Source organism: Diprion similis, chromosome 8 (assembly GCF_021155765.1).
Source record: "Diprion similis isolate iyDipSimi1 chromosome 8, iyDipSimi1.1, whole genome shotgun sequence".
Lineage (NCBI taxonomy): Eukaryota > Metazoa > Arthropoda > Insecta > Hymenoptera > Diprionidae > Diprion > Diprion similis.
In genome coordinates, this window is record NC_060112.1 from 27,153,116 (window position 1) to 27,169,906 (window position 16,791).

A 16,791-nucleotide genomic window follows, 5' to 3' on the forward strand; every position below is an offset into this window, starting at 1 on the left:
CAGCATTGGATTACCGAAGATACATGTGCTGGACTCACATTCCTCCATGCGGAAGTCCGCGTAGAGACCAGTGAAAAATTTATGGCACGCAGTTTCGTACTATCACATCACTTATCTCTGAGTAAGCTGATCCATTGAAATGCTCAGAAGGGGGTGCCCTAGTAGATTTCGGGGTTGATATATATGTGTTATATTATATCTCCAAATATCAAAGTCCACGTATCTCAAACGCGAAGAAGGGCTTAACAGCCTTATTCCATACGCAACTCTGAACAAAAACACTAAATTTTTATTTCTGCGTCAAATGAAAATGCATTGGAGTGTTTTTATTCAAAATTGTGTACAGAACCAGGCAATGAGGCTCTTGTTATATATTTGTAAAATGTATACGACAACGTCGAAATCGACTAGGGCACCCCTATAAGTCTCTTTTATCATTTCTACATATGCATATATATTTATTGATATTACTGTTCATTCATACCGCAAGAGCATGATTCATACATTTCTTCTTTAGATGGTCATATGGAAAATACTTTCCTTCGGCGAATAGCCTAGCAGGAAACACGGAACATACAGAGTAGTTCCAATGTACATGTGTAGTTGTGAGACGACGTAAGTTGCCGCCAGAAGTTTTATGCTTGTAGCTGCTCATCCCGAGATCGCAAGGGGAATTCGCAGGATGTTTTCAAGGGTGAAAATCTCAAGGGAAGCGGTCTGCATTTCTCCTCATTCCTAGAAACGCGTGTATCAGGTTCGGGCGACGTAGCTATAGGTATATGCACATTAAAATACGCCCACAAGAATGCAGAACGCTGTGTTATAGCAGTTATGTATGTATGTACATGCATGCATGCATACGTTCGTTCATGGCATATAGGATACACTTATGTCCACACCATGCATAGATACCTACACACGAGTCAGCGCATGCGAAAGCGTGCGCATCACCACGGCATAGGCGCCACATCCCGAAATCGTAGGCCGCGCACATAACTGGAGCAGTAAGATATCGAACTAATGTCTATGAATGCTGTTCCAGCGTAGCTACTGCTAAAATATGTCGTTTTAATTAATCTCGAACGTGATGAATCGCATAAGCTTATATAATAATAAGCTTTATTGGGCATTGAATGGATGATCACTGCATGGCTTTACAGTTTAATAAGATATTGAGAAGTTTAAGACGGTACGGAGGAGAACAGAGATATTAGTTCACGCCCTGGAAGCCGGTGAATATCACATGTGTAAATGACCACGCGCAATTTATCAGTAGAAAACAAGACTTCAGTACAGATTTACGTTAAGTAGTATTCAAACGATAAGGGAAAATGAGTGAACCTAGCTTGGGAAACCTAATTATGGTGCGTAATAGCAATTATAGCCTGCGATTCATCCCGCGGAACAGGAATTGAAGTTCGATCAAAAAAAAAATGGTTCAACATTAAGGGGTCTGTGATGAGATTGGACGAAACAGATTATACCTACAAACTGACATGCGGTAACAAGGCGCAGGGTTCGAGAGGGGGCTTATGGAGTACCTAATGTTAAAAACGCGGGAATATTATCCGCGTCTAAACACCCGTTAGATTTGGCAAACAGGAGGCCCGAGCACGAGCGTTGATACACGAGCGAATATCGAAGGTATGCAGCGCCAATCGCGCGCAGAGGCGGGAGTCGCCGGAGTCACGTGACGAGGCCTCGTCCAGTGAGGTTCGCGCGCCGGCTCGATTTAAGCGTACCCGGCGTGTCGGCCGTCGGCGAAAGAGGAGGAAGGAAAAAGATGAAGAGAAAAAAATAAAGAGAAAAAAAAAATAAAGAAACAACCAAAACGAAGAAAACAAGTTCGCATCGCGCGTCGCAAGCGAGCGAGGAGGCCCGTGGCAGCGAGTGCGCCGAGTCCGCGAGCTAGAAGGAGTCAGGCCGTGAACCACCACCGCGTTCAAACGCTGTTCTGCAGTGCCACATAATATTTTTTCCATCATAAGGAATATCGGTGAAACGCGACGTAGCGAGGAATTGAGAAGAATATCAGCCAAGGGCGAGGAGAGAGGTGACATAAAGAAACACAAAACGCAAGGATAAACGGTGTCGGAAAGAGAGCGAGAGAGGGAGAGAGAGTGAGAGAGAGAGAGAGAGAGAGAGAGAGAGAGAGAGAGAGAGAGAGAGAGAGAGAGAGAGAGAGAGAGAGAGAGAGAGAGAGAGAGAGTGTGTGAGAGAGTGAGAAAGAGAAAGAGAGTGAGAGTGGTGAAAAAGAGCGGCGAAGTAGTGAGCGAGAGCGGCGAGGAAGAGCGATAAAACACAGGAGCGCGGAAAATTGGAAAAAAAAAGAGAGGAACAAAAAATAATAGTATAGATATAAATAAATAATATTGAAAACAGTGAAACGCGTACGTGAAGGAGAACGAGACGTCGTTCACCCGTGATACGTAAAATAAGTAAACCTTTGGCGATCACCGATAATCATCGGATCGTATTCAACTCCGACAGTTGTGCGTGTGAATATATTATCCGCGTCCAGGCAAATACCCGCGCCAGCACACCACGTCCTGGCGAGACGAGACTGTCGGATTCGGCTGCTTCGCTTGGCGGGGGCGACACACGTGACTATTTGGTAAATCGTAGTATCGCGCAGCAGCACCGCATCACCGCGTTGCCGCGTCGTCGCCGTTTACCGCCGACTTATATCTCGAAGAGGCGTGTGTGTGTAAGAAAGAAATCGTGAGGAGGGAGATAATTAAGGAAATTCACCTCTCGCGTCGGCAAATTTGATTTTTCTCCATTTTCTCACTTCTTGAATAAACCTACATAAAATACGTGCCGGGTGTGCTTGTTTGTGCGCGCGCGCCCGTCCTTGTTGCGTGCGTAGTGTCACGCGAATGTGTGTGCGTGTGCGTGCGTATGCGTGTACAATTAGTTCTCGGTTCACCCCTCCCCGCCCACCCACCCACTTCACGCCTCCCTGTCGGCCACACCATCGCATCGAAGGCAACGCGGCTGATCGTACCGAGAGTTTCTAATAATTATTACTACCGTTTACACGTAAACGTATATGTATACATACATATAGTATACATATATATGTGTGTATGCATATACATGTATATATACATGTGTATATATATATACATATATATATATATACATATATATAAATAAACATATATTTTTTTCCTATCCTCCCCCCCCCCGCCCGCCCCTTTACCCCGCACTCTAGTTATATCGAGCGACTCGTCGTTGAAACATTTTGCCATCGCGAAAGTTGAATTACCAAGCCATCACCATTACTTCCAAAGGAGAACAAAGCACGATGTCGAAGCTCTACGTCGGCAATTTACCGTCGGATTGCAACGAGAACGCGCTACGCCAGCTATTTCAAGACCACAATTTGTCCTGCACGACGATCCTCGTAAAGCGCGGCGGCTACGCGTTCGTCGACTGTACTGACCAGTCCACCGCCGATAGAGCGATCGACAAATTGAACGGTGAGTACTTACCCAATCATTCTGATTTGAAACTCTGGATAACAACGCTCACACTCGTCGGAGTCGTGTCATGCATCCATTGACGACGACGCAGCTGCGACAGCTCCCTTCTTTCTCTCCGCATGCCCATTCACCTCTTGTTTTCTCCTCCTGCGCTGCTTGAACGTAGAGCGTACTTGCCGCTAGTAAAACTTCCCAGCCCAGCCTTCGATATCGTCAACGTTATACTGACTGCGCTTCGTTAAATTAGACTACATCGCTTAAAATTAGACCTCGACGTACCTGTTCTTACGATTAACCTGCTCGTTTGACATGTTTTAATTGCAATCTAATTGTAAGCATTACCTTGTCTTATCTATTAACCTATGTATGCAATGTGTGTATGAAAACATTGGTATGTGTCAATGATCGTAATATGCATTAACCGCCTGCAAGGTCTGAATTAGTTTCCTATGTGTGACAGAAGCAGCGTACTTAGGTCCTCCGAACTCTGAATTCCCAACTGCCTTTCGAAAATTTTGCTTGTTCGATCGTGGTATTTATTACTTATTGTTAAACGACTCAAGCATGCCTGCATGCCTGCATGCCTTCATCCCAAACACGCCTTCGGCCCTTGGGCTCCGTCCACACTCTCAACACAACTTCATCTGCGTTCGCTCGTAACTCTGCCTTGGTGTGGATGAAGTTTTACTCGCCACTCAGCGAGGTTATGTCTGAGCCTATCTCTCGCATGAAAAAGTCGGTCTCGCACGCTGCCAGGAGCCGGCCGGCCGGCTCAGCAGCGGCAGTTGATTACCCAAGATGGCGACTCGTTTGTCTACGGAAGCAAGGTCACTCGCGTACGCTCTACTCCTCTCTCTCTCTCGTTCTCGCTCGTTGCCTATGATGCACGCCGGGTTATATTTTTCGCTGCTCCGTAATTTCCGAATTCATCGTACCGCAAATCAATTAACCCAGAGACTTACGTTTCGATGTTATACCTAATTGCTGAATTGGGTGGAAAATTCATGCCGGAATAATGCCGCGGTTAATGCAAAACTCAAAATCTGTAACATTCGGTCGGTTCGGGCTCAGAGGTTAATCACAACGGTGCTACCAACTTGATCGACGAAATTTTTTCTGCACCGCTTTACTTCCTCGTACTGCCAAACCAACATTTTCTGGTAAACTATATTTGAACATTTCCGACATCATCAGTTTCCTTGGTAATTTATAAATTTGTGCCAAATATGCATAAGCAAGACGATTTGAATGCTACATAAATGCTAAACAGATAGGTTGGGGTAATATTTATCCGGGTGTTCTATGTGTCCGTTGCTATGTCCACTTAACAAACAATATTTTCGAATTCTCAAAAGATTACATTGTCAATGAGAATAATAAAAATTTGATCTCTGCGTACAAGTCGTTTATAATGAACTCAACTTGTGTGGTTCGTACACCTACGGAGGTGGATTCTGTCCCATTCAAGGCTACCCGTGCCATCTGCTTCATCTGCTACGCAGCTTAAGGAGATGGCAGCAGACGATACTAGCAAGTATATACATCAGAATCCCACCACACTTACCAATGAATTGATATAAAAGTGAGCCGTTGTGAAAATTATCCCAGCGCATCTTTTATCGCATACAACTCAAACAGTATGACCATTTGTGAATAATATGTCATACCTTTATCTGTTATATCTATATATGTATCTGTCATCAGAGATCTTAACGATAATAAGTGACCGATTTTCGCTCGTTAAAACCGGAAAGCCAATTTTGCGAAGAATCGTGATTTGAAACCACACTACGCTACCTCATTATCATACATTGATTGTTCCTTGCAGCATTTAAACTGATCGAATAATAAAAATAAATTGTGATGAGAATACAAAAAAAATGTTTTTCAATCCAACACATCGCTTACTGCATCACTCTTCAACCGTCCACATCATCTTTTCCCATGTTTCCCATCCACAAGATCAACATCTTGAATCAGTGATCATGAAACTGCACGATGCCAACCTCTTATACAATGAACATTCAAGTACAGGGCTAAGCAGTAATGGTTGCTTCGGTGTGGCCGCACTTGTGCTTCGGTATACTGTTTACAGCAAGGTCGAGAATTATGCTAATGTGCAAGTGGCTTTATCTATACGAAAGCTATTAATGATCCAGCTTTTCCTCGTGTACATTGTACATTGCTTTGCTTCGCTCAATATACTTTGCTTGCAGCCAGCTTATATTGCCCGGAAAAAGGAACTTGATGTAAGTATTAGTTCTATTTTGACTAAAAACTATAATCTCTATCCTTGTAATACCTGCCATACATGCCATTGCGTTAATTTGTTCATATTGCATCCCGTTCGCTTGAGTCAACTTCTATGACTGCAATGTGCATATAGCAAAACATTACACGCACTATGGGGCTTATGTTCATATTGCATTAGATTGAAACACCAAGTTGCCGGTACATAGATTAAATAAAAACTTCCCTGTGGCAATACAGAAACCCCTCGTTGATGATTCGTTGTATCTACGCTGTCCTTGGTATTTCCTGACTGAACTCGGGTATATTGCATTTGAATCCAATTTTCCAGTCTCGTATTATATACATATAAGTGTGTCCCGCAAAATCACGAAATGTTTTCCCATGCATTTTAAAAATTTGAGCAATCCACGTACAGCGTCGACATACCCCCAAACAACGTAGGTATACGACGCGACACGTCGATCAAAGAGAGTTGCGATGGATATTTTCACCGTGAACTTGAAAGTCGCGACATGTAATATGATTGTATAATATAAAACTATAACGTGAGGTATAGTAGGTCAAAGGTCGCAGAATCTCATGTAGTCGGGCAACAAGGATAAACCGGAAGCCTGCGTCAAATGGGTGAAATAGAATCCTGGTAGGGAGAAGCTAGTTGGTCGGTTTCGGATAATACAGGGCGGGTGGGGGTTGCCCTTACCTTTCGCACCTTTCGAAGATAGCGCACTGGTGTCCGTCGAAAAATTCGAATGAAAATAACAGAAAAAAGTCAATAGCGAATATACTAACAGTAGAGACATAGATGACCTATGTACATTCCTCGCGAGAAATGTAGGATTTGTAAATATGAGCGGTATGTAGGTATGTACCAGGCAGGTAGAGTCTTGATTGAGTCTCGTTCTTCAGCAGCTTATATAGCCCTTATGCGTATACCTACCTAGCTTGATAGAGAAGCATTATTCTATTAGTGCGTATATCTGTACACGCAGGCGCACACAGCTTGAACATTCATACACGCATCTCATGGTATTACCATATACGTATGTTTGCGCGCGTGCGTATGTGTATATACATATATACCCTGGTGAGTACTCGCACGGCGTTAACAATAAGCAAATGCTAGCCGTCCGTTTCCCGAAGTGGATGGAACTAGTTTGGTAGGTTAGGTTTTAGAACTAAGTTCGACGAGCGGAGCGGCACAACTGCACGGCGAGAGGGGAGGGGAAACGGAGGCTATGCAGGCAGCAAGCGGCAGGCAGGCAAGTTGAGGCTCGCGATTCGGTTAGCCCTGGTACTACGATATGGCAGTACACTGAATTACTGACTCACGTCTCCGTCTCTGACTAGGAGGCTTGAGAAGGCTCGAATGGGCTCGAAGACTGAGGCAGGCAACAGACAGCAATGCGTCCGACCGTTGGCCGCATACTCTAGACTCTAGACTCTAGACTCTAGAGCCGCCTGTCCTGCGCAGCCGCGGCATAGCACCGTGAGTCGACAACAGGAAACTGTTACATTCTTTCATTATATTCGTTTCTTCTATAGACTCCGGTGTCGTGCTCGTCTCTTCCTCCATCTTATTCCTATATAGCTTATAGCTTAGCTACGTCTCCTCCGCTACCGCCCGTTGAGCAAAACCTGCCCCATGCCTGGTACCCCGCGCCGCAGATTAACAACCGAGTACAACAAGAACAATGATATACGATCTCGAAGACGACAACACCGACACCAACAATAACAACAAGTCTGACCATAACAACAATGTAGTTACTCGTACTGTACAGGCGCAAATCAGGAACGCGATGCGGTTATACATCAATAATGAGTACAAGATAATATTATACGTTATTAAACACCGCAAGGTATCATATACTGCACGGACTCGTATTATACAAAGAGTTAAGCTACCGACTGAGTTTTCTCAGTCTGTCTGTATCTTCCTTGCGCCTGAAGCCTACGCGACTGCGTTATTTTACATCTCGACCTGTGCAGATTCTTGTACGTTACTATCTGTATCATACCTTTTGTCAGTCGTTTCATTTTCCAATGGGTGCACTCGATATTATATCGCTATAATAATCGAATAATCGAGCAGCTTTTAATTGTCATTATATATTCTCAGACAATTCGCCTGACCTGATAAATGTTATTTACTCTGCGATAAGGCGCCACCAGGGTACGGAGAGGCGCCGTCGACTGTTGCACAGGTGTCTACGTCTGACACTTCAATATCGGAAGAGCAATTGCTCGCGTCATTAACTCACAAAAGATGTACGTTTAGTGAGAATGATTAAACCTCTCCGAATCTTCTCTAACATAGGTATCGTACAGTAACGTTACGGAAGTTGCCCCACGGCACGGAAATGAATGGAATTCCATTGCTGCGAGAACTCGTCGATGTCTTACATACCTGGCAACTTGTATACCGTATTTATATACGTGATGAAAAAGTTGACCGGCGGTAAGATGACGTTTGGCACGGCCGTACGGTCGTCACGATAATTAACGTACTGTATAGTTCCGTCTTACGTACATGCAATTTTTCGAGTCAATAATATTTAAGGGCACATACATTTTTGCGAAACACGTTATACTTATATACCTACGTACATATGTATTAATTTTTTCCAATCTCTCGTGCAAGCTTGTATACATTGTCCCTGTGCGTAGAAGAGTAATTGGCTGTGTCGGTACCATCTTGTTTCGTTTCATTGTCATTCGGTGACGTCTTCTTTCTTTTTTTGCACCTCTTCTCTCCTAACATAATTTCCCGTAACAAATTTGAAACGCAAATAATTAATCAGTGTCCTTTTCGGTTTTTTGACGCATTGTTATATCTTTCGAAGGTTAATGAATACAAGTATACAGCCTTGTAATATGCGGTTATTATACAATACAAACCCATTTAACAGCGAAAGTGAATCACTTTCATCCAACTGGTATCTAAGCGTGGGATTTTATGCCTGTTTTAGATTCCATAAATCACACAGCGAATCAATATGACAATTAAATAATTGGAAAGCTGATACAACCACGTTGAATTTTCTTTCAAACGAAAACTTGTGTCCTGAGCTGATGCTGTAACTCCGAGTACAGAATTTCATTTCCCCCCTCCCCAGTTTTCGTTGTCGTCGGCTCCGACTATACACGGAGAAATGTGTAAAATTGACGAGTAAAACGAAATTAAACACGTATATCGCTACCGTCAAGTTTCGCATCCCTCGGACTACCTACAATATTTTCCCCTTTGACAGCAACTCCCCGCTCCCTAAGTTATCCTTCGCGAGGTGGTGGGAGAGTGGGTAGAGGACGGCAAAAACATCTATCGTTCGACGACCTCTCGAATAAACCGCATACCTTTACGTATACATCTCGACATTTATCTATAACTGTATACACAAACATATGTTTAAGAATTGTAAGTGCGTATATGTACACCTTACCCAGGTACGTCTGCAAGCGTGTACGCGTACGAGTTGCAGAGGAGTAGCTGCATCTGCAGTGTGGCTACCTCTTCGAGATACTCAAATAATTTGAGAAACGCAGTGGGGGTACCTACGCTTTGTTGTTCGGAGCTTAGTTTTGCTTATCAAAGATATCCAGACGCAGGCTTCGTAGAAAATGATCCAAGTAAAATGTGCATTTTATCTTTTTCTATGCTCACAATATTACATTCATTGCGTATTTCTTTATTATCTCTAAAGAAATGAAAAACGGTGTAATAGAACAGGGTGTATATTACAGATGGCTATTGATATTACTTCGGGTTCTAGCTGATCTTCGTTCTATTCGTAGGAGTATAATATTTTTCAGCGCAACAATTGGTTACACCTGTGTACAGAAGCTCCTGGAATAGCAGCGGGTCTAATCGTAAGCTAATTATTCCGAGACTACAAACGCGCAGGAAAGAAAAAAAATGTCGCAATATCTTTGCAGGCAACTCAGTTCCAGAATCAGAAGCACCGTGCAACACATCTACTTTGCGACTACACGCGGCCTGTCCTGCAGGCAGTCGCGTGATTCAATATCGTATACAGCGCGTTATGAATTCGAGATATTTATTTCATTTTCCGTTCGATCGTTTGACTAGACTACTAGATGCGTAGTTTAGATGCGTGCGTTGGTGTAGTAGGCCCAGGCCTACTGGAGATTACAGCTAGGTAGCACACAGGTGCAGAAATACACCTCACTGGAACCGCAGGCATAAGTATGGAGGGTAGGGAGAAGGTGGCTCAACTCGGCGCTGCACGTAATGTCAAAACTCAAGAAAACAGTAACTCTGCCTTTGGCCGCTACGTGGCGCCCACAACGCTATTTCCCGATGTATATATATGTCTGTATATGAACGAACACAACGTCACCCCCACTTCGAATTACAAATCCGAGAATAATCTGCGCCAGCGCCGCCATCGTCAAGAATTAGAACTATTATTTGCCGAAATATCGGCCGCAGCTGGCTTCATGTAAGAAGCACCAAATTGAGCCTCCTTCTCTCTACCAGTAGTAAAACAATAGAGCCATTTTTTCATCAAGTCGTACTATGTCCGTTACATTTGAGTACAGAAGAAGAGGAACAATACAATGTAAATATTTTTATAAAACTATACCTCGGTATAATCTATTGACAATATGTGGGAGCATTCGATGGTGTAAGAAAATTGTTTATAACTATTGCCAGTGATCGTATAAAATTGTTCTCGAATTACTTTATATGCACAGGTAGATAAATTTGGTGGACAAAGTGACGTAGGTTGAAGACCATGGGGTACTTAAAATATGACTATCTGTAAAATAGATATGTAAAGAATATAGGTTACAGGATAAGGATTTTCAATATTTCGGTGCGTTGCTCGTAATCACCTCTGTGGTGTAAATATACCTGTATGTGTAGAAACGTGCACGCATACGCGAGCAAAGTAATTTGCTTGGGTAGTTTGATCAACTCGTCGCGTGCTCGACTACCTTCATTGGGTTACCGAACAGCTGCCCTTGAAATGGACGGAGCAGTCCGCACCGTCTACTTAGATATACCTAACTTACAGATGATGCGTATCCAACTATACATGGATTAGACACATATTTACGCAATTTCTATCATTAAAAGTCGATGAGTGAAGACAATTTTCACTGCAATTTCAGGATTTATTTTACCCACCTAAGAACGCCAAGCCTACGTTTCAATACGCACTCTGGAGTGGTGAGCTATTTTCCTATGAACCTGAGGTTCCAAGATTTTTCATATAATTACGTGCTCGAAAAAAGTTTCAAATTTTATCTAAATCGAAATTTTTATCTTAAAAAGCCCGCCGAAGGTTCGTGGATCAGCCCATATAATATGTATAAATACGTATATGCATATACATATTTACATGTATACTCGTATATATACACGGGTGTATTTGGGTGTGCATGCGTGTGTGCGTGTGTGATTGAGTGTGGGAGGGATGGCTCAGTATAAGGGCATAGGGGTGGTATGGGTATAAGAGTATATGTAGCGTAAAGGGTTAAATCCTAAATTCCTGAGACGGCGGTGGTGGCAAGATATCTTTATAATATAGATATATATGTATAAATAAATATATAAATGTTGTTTTCATTTTAGTGCTTATCCTAGAGATACCCAGAGATCGTAACGTTATCTTAAGTTGGCTGTTTCTTATCGTTCCGTAGCATTCGTTTACCCGTCGAGTTGTGTTTGTTCAAAACACCCGAATAATGTCAAGTAGTCATTCATAGACACCAAAAACTTTATACTTCCTTGCAACTGTCTCTTTCGCCAGTTCAGTACGCTAAATTCCACGTCGTGAGTCGAATTGTTAATTGATAATTTTGTACATTTTGTAAAAAGGCCTTGAATAAAGCAACAAAATTATCGTCAGATACGATAGAATCTTCACCGAGGAATCAAAGCTCAAGATATCTCAAAATGAATTCCCCTATGACCTGATTCGCTGAGGATTAACCAAATTTATTTTCACCGTAAAATCTCATCATTCATCAACCAGGAAGTGAATTTTTACATATTTATATACATTTAAAAATACGAGTCGGATTTTGTAATAAAAATGTACCATCGGGAACTTTTCTCAACACGTAGTTATCCAAAACTAGCCGCTCTCTCTACAAAAAAATTAGCTATTAATTAAAGTACATTGGCTGTTAATCTTGACAAAAATTGAACACCGGCCCTTACTGCAGTCAGATCAAAATCCTGTTTTGATAACGCGCGTGGAACAATCTGTTTAACATAATTTATCAAATTTTGTGGGCTTCATTCACCTCAAGCTCAAAATTTATTATCTTGTAGGTATATATTCGTCTTGGCAATCATCGTTTCACTTTTCGGAGGAACTTGACCTATCTAGAAAAATATACAGCTCTTGAAATTACAATAATGTCAGATCTACATGCCAGGCAAAGATCATTAAATAGCGATGTAATATTGGTTTCACCCCATTGGTTGTCATAATTACGAAGCTTCAACTTTAGCAGGGGATTAGTCAGTGGCGTCGACGAGCAGGTATCGCTGTAGTAATCGAAGGTATCGCTATTATACTCGTGCCGTTGATGCGATAACAGAAATATACGTAACGCGGACTCCTCGTGAAACGTCGATTACAAGTCATAACTTATGAAACGAGCTGCATTTCTTAAACCGTGCTGAATGTTATTGACACGATCATTCGTTCTGCGCGCACTTGAATCGGAAGATGCACTAAGTGCACTTTTTCGCTTACCTATACTAATCGAGTTTAATACGTATCGACAGTAGGTATCTTAATAGTATCTATGTCAAGGGAGCATTAGTATTGGTACGTGCGCGTTCAATGGTACATCCACATTTTTTACTGCTTTTATGAATGCGTTATTCCTCACTTTTCAATTTCATACACCCTTTTTATACCCAATAGTGCGCCATAACTCGGTATCATAGGCAGACAGTCATCGATTACGGAAAAACAGGAAATAAAAAATAAAAATTCATGACCGTAACGATAACGATGGTTGGTCAAGCTGGTTCAATCATTATGAATTGATTTGGCGCGCGATTCCTCCATGCCTCGTGACGAGTTACCGTAATATGCATAGAGTGCGATGTCTTAATGCCAGCCAGTCCGTGCCTATCTGTAGTATTGCGGTGGCACTAGAGATGGAAGCGAGGTTCCGGCAGAAATTTTTTAATTCATCGTGCGGACGTCAAGTCTAGATGACATCAATTGCAGACGAATGCCCGCATCGCGTCGGCTCGAAGCTCCAATTCTCATGGTGTACGGACCGACTAGATCGGAGGGGAATTGGAGTCGTTGTGTGGTGTAGGCGCAAATCTATACGAACCCATACATGTACATAAGCGTTCCCTTATTCCCAGGGTAATCCAGATACGAATAGTCGGGTTGTAATTAGAACTCAATTGAACTTTAGAATACATGAGGTTCTGCTGCACAGATGATCTTAACTCAACCGCCGAACTGAAATAATTAAAAACAAATCCTGAGTTATCTATTTTGAAAATGTTCAATGTTAGGTAGCATTTTACATACTTCAGTTACTACAAGATACATACTTCAGTTACTACAAGATACATACTCTAGCAGAAGTTGGATATTTTACGATCTCATCGTCAGCGTAAGACAAGAAAATTCAGGGAACTTACCACACTGCTCTCCGTTATCTAACCAAACCAATATACAGTTGACCTCAGAAGAGAGCACAGTTACTTGACAATCTGCGCAGGCTTACCTGAATTCAAGTGAGACATGGTATGTTCAAATTACACTGCTCTTGTATTGGCGTTGTGTTGGACTGTCCTAAATTAAAGATGTCAAAAACTTATCTGCATACACAAGTATATGTGTAAGATGGTAACTACGTCTGCACTTAAATTAGATCAAGCGTGGGTAAGAGAAATTTTACAGATTGCTGCGTCACGCGGTCTGCACCTTTAGAAATGTTGAAAACCTGTGAAAACGTCGAAAATCTTGTGGGTATATCGGCGTTTTATCCCAAGTGGCGTATCGCGAAGCTATATGTTAAGTCCATCGTTGTCAATCGGTCTTCGAATGGTGAATATGAAAGTTTCGATGCAGGTATAACTGCTATGAGAAATGTGGTTGACAATAAACACGAGTTATAATAGTCAAGGAGATGGGCAGGCAGCAGCGCACACCTGCACCCACCTTATCACTGTGGACGTTTCCCCACCAATGACAGCATAGACCATAGCTAATTCACTTGGGAACCATCCATCGAGGTCGTCCGATGACCCCCCGGTGGTAATGATATTGCGATTACGGTATACGTCGGTTTCATCGACATTCGTTACAGACATACACGTCGTCGATTCGTATACGGTTCAGAATTTCTTCCGCGTGTTATAATGGATATCGGCGCGTAGTGACTTGGTGATCATAGTTTTTTTGTTTGAATTAAAAAGTTTTCAAGTATTTCGTCGCATTGGCAGGCTTGCCCGCTACGGCTTGCATGGTGTATCCACTGCTGGCACCGACATCTGTTTGTTTTAGATACGGGGCCGTTGACTTCCTCTTTCCTCCGAACAACCCGGGCGAACCTAGAGTTCTGTCGTTGTAATTAGGCGATACTGAGGAGTGTTCGATTCGGATGCGATGGAAAGGAGAGCCTCGCAGCTGCTTTTAAAATGATCAAACTATACCCGATGCCCCGCGTTCCGTCCAAATAAGTTTATAGGTTCGGCGTTTATCGGTTCTGGTGCACGGAAAGCTCTCGTTTTCATAATTCCTAACGTGTCAGGCATATAAAGATTGATTCATATATTGCAGTAGATGCTGACTCATCCCAAATATATAGCGTTACAATATCGCGCGGTACCACATACGCGATTCATGCAAATACCTGCAACAATACAATACAGCGAAGAGATTGCGCTTCATACAGGCTGTGGTTCAATTCCTTGGTAGGCCTCGAATCATTCGCATTGTTTTCGCATATTCACAATATAATATAAACTAAAAACGATAGCAAATTCGGTGTTACAGGGGTTTCATTTGTTTCGTTGATAATTAATCAATGACCTCTAAATTTCGAACTCCAAGACGTACTTGTCTGTTTGTAGTCATTTTTCACAATTGATTTTGAAAAATTCATGGAGTCGAAATAGAGTTTATATATCTACGCGGAAACTTTGATAGAAAAGTTGATGGAAACAAGGAGATGAAAAGAACAAACACAAACTGTTACTGAAACTTATTACGCCTCATTTGATGTCTCGAACGAATAGAGTGTCGATCGAGGTGCCAATTCTTTTCTATTCGACAACTCTTATTATATATTCGCTTATTCTCTGATACCCATTCGATATATCGTATATTCTATGGTCGCATCGTTTGAACAGTCAAATCAGTCGACATTTCCGGAAATCGTGAAGCAAATTCTGTTAGACGAAAGCGGCGTAAGAAGCAGATCACTGTTTTCGCGAACCCCTCCGACAGCACGCGCTCACGCACGCACGCACACGCAAAAGTACTTCCTTTCCTAACCGTCTGGACAAAGGATCGCCTTCCAAGAATCGACCGTCGAGACTTGCGAATTAAAATAATATCGGCTTATTTGAAGATTAATGGGGACCGCTCCCGTCAGTCCTATCTACAATACACAAGTAGGTATGGAAGGATGAAACCTATTACCTCTATTACGATAATTTTACGATTTCAAGGAGGTGTAAGGACATGTCGGGATCCTCATTCAACGATGCGTGCATCGACAAGATAACAAATTTCCGGTTTCAGGCATAGATACAGATCGTTGAACACGATTAGCTTCACTTTGACGAATGTCGCAAATTTTGCCGTCACAGTTGATGACGGTTTTTCCTTCCTTATTTTCTTCCTTTCCCTTATCATTTTAGCTTATCCTTTTTTTCAGCGAGAGTTATAAACACTGGAAGAGGTAAATACCTTCAATCCTTTACCAGATTAAATATAATCCGTGATGATATCAATGGAATGTGTGGAATCGAACAGACAAATGCACTCGTAAATCGTTAACATAGTTCATCGCTAGATAGCTACCAATGAGTCCCGTTACACGGTGCGCGCGCATAAACACACACTGTGGTACCTACGTCTATCTGTGTATAATATATATTCATGCCTCTGGGCAAATCGGAGGCCTGTATTGAATGGTAGAGATTTTTGAGCGATCTTCCTTTGGTGGCTTATTGGCAACAGAAATTTCTCGAGCATGCCACTGCTTTAGCGCTCGATATCAACTGTTTAGCATGTCGTGTAGCAAGTATTTGTTAACATATAAGTACAATCGGAATGTCGGATTTTAACTGTATAAAAGAGTCCCAATGGTCCACCACAATAACAAAACAATTTACGGTTGCGTCCAAAGTTTTTTGCCCCCATTCGGGCTACCAGTTCGATTAATCCATAAAATTAACGAGATCAGCTTTGTAATGAGGGGAAGATGGATTGGGAAAGTATTTTTCTTCAACAAAAAATTATTTAAACGGTTTTTGGAACTGTACAAATTTAAAATTACAAGAAAATATTGTTTAAAATCTTGTAGTAAAAAGGATCACGTCATGCAATCAGTTTAAGGTGTAATGGACTCCCTGAAGTTACGCAGGTACGCTATTCAGATTCATCATGTTTTGACTGAAAAAATTTGTATATCCAAGTAGTAACATTCGTTATCTGGAGTACGTCCTGGGCATATTACTCAGCCTCACTCTATACTATATATACCTACCAGCATACCGAGATCCGAGCCAGGACCTATCTTAACGCACTCGCCGGGCAATCGGACGGCTCAACGCCGCTAAACTAACCTACCCGTCTAAGTAATCCATTGTGCGGTTAGTCCTCTTTCTTTTCAGCTCTGCGGGTCTCTCAATCCCTCCTTACCTACGCCCGCCAGCCATGCACTGGGACTGAGCGGCGGTAGACCCAAATATGCCACAAGGCCAACGCCAATCCAGACCGCCAAACAATTTTTACTTTTTGCCGCAGTTCTATACGAAAATGTTTGAACCAAACGCGAACCAGAATTAGGCTGTACCATTTACTTT

At 42.3% G+C, this 16,791-nt stretch overlaps 1 protein-coding gene across 3 annotated transcripts in view; it reads left to right on the forward strand.

The window, feature by feature from the left end:
- Positions 1 to 1,906: 1,906 nt before the first annotated feature.
- The window catches only part of LOC124408965 (insulin-like growth factor 2 mRNA-binding protein 1), a 73,328-nt gene continuing 58,443 nt past the window's right edge, over positions 1,907 to 16,791 (forward strand). For 2 of the 3 annotated variants that reach the window (XM_046886311.1, XM_046886313.1), the window contains exons 1-2: positions 1,907 to 2,053; positions 3,218 to 3,485. In XM_046886311.1, coding sequence (XP_046742267.1) covers positions 3,311 to 3,485 — 175 coding nt within the window. In that variant the 5' untranslated portion in view covers positions 1,907 to 2,053; positions 3,218 to 3,310. Of the gene's footprint in view, positions 2,054 to 2,878; positions 3,004 to 3,217; positions 3,486 to 16,791 lie in introns of those variants that run through there. The other variant, XM_046886312.1, reaches the window with a different exon arrangement.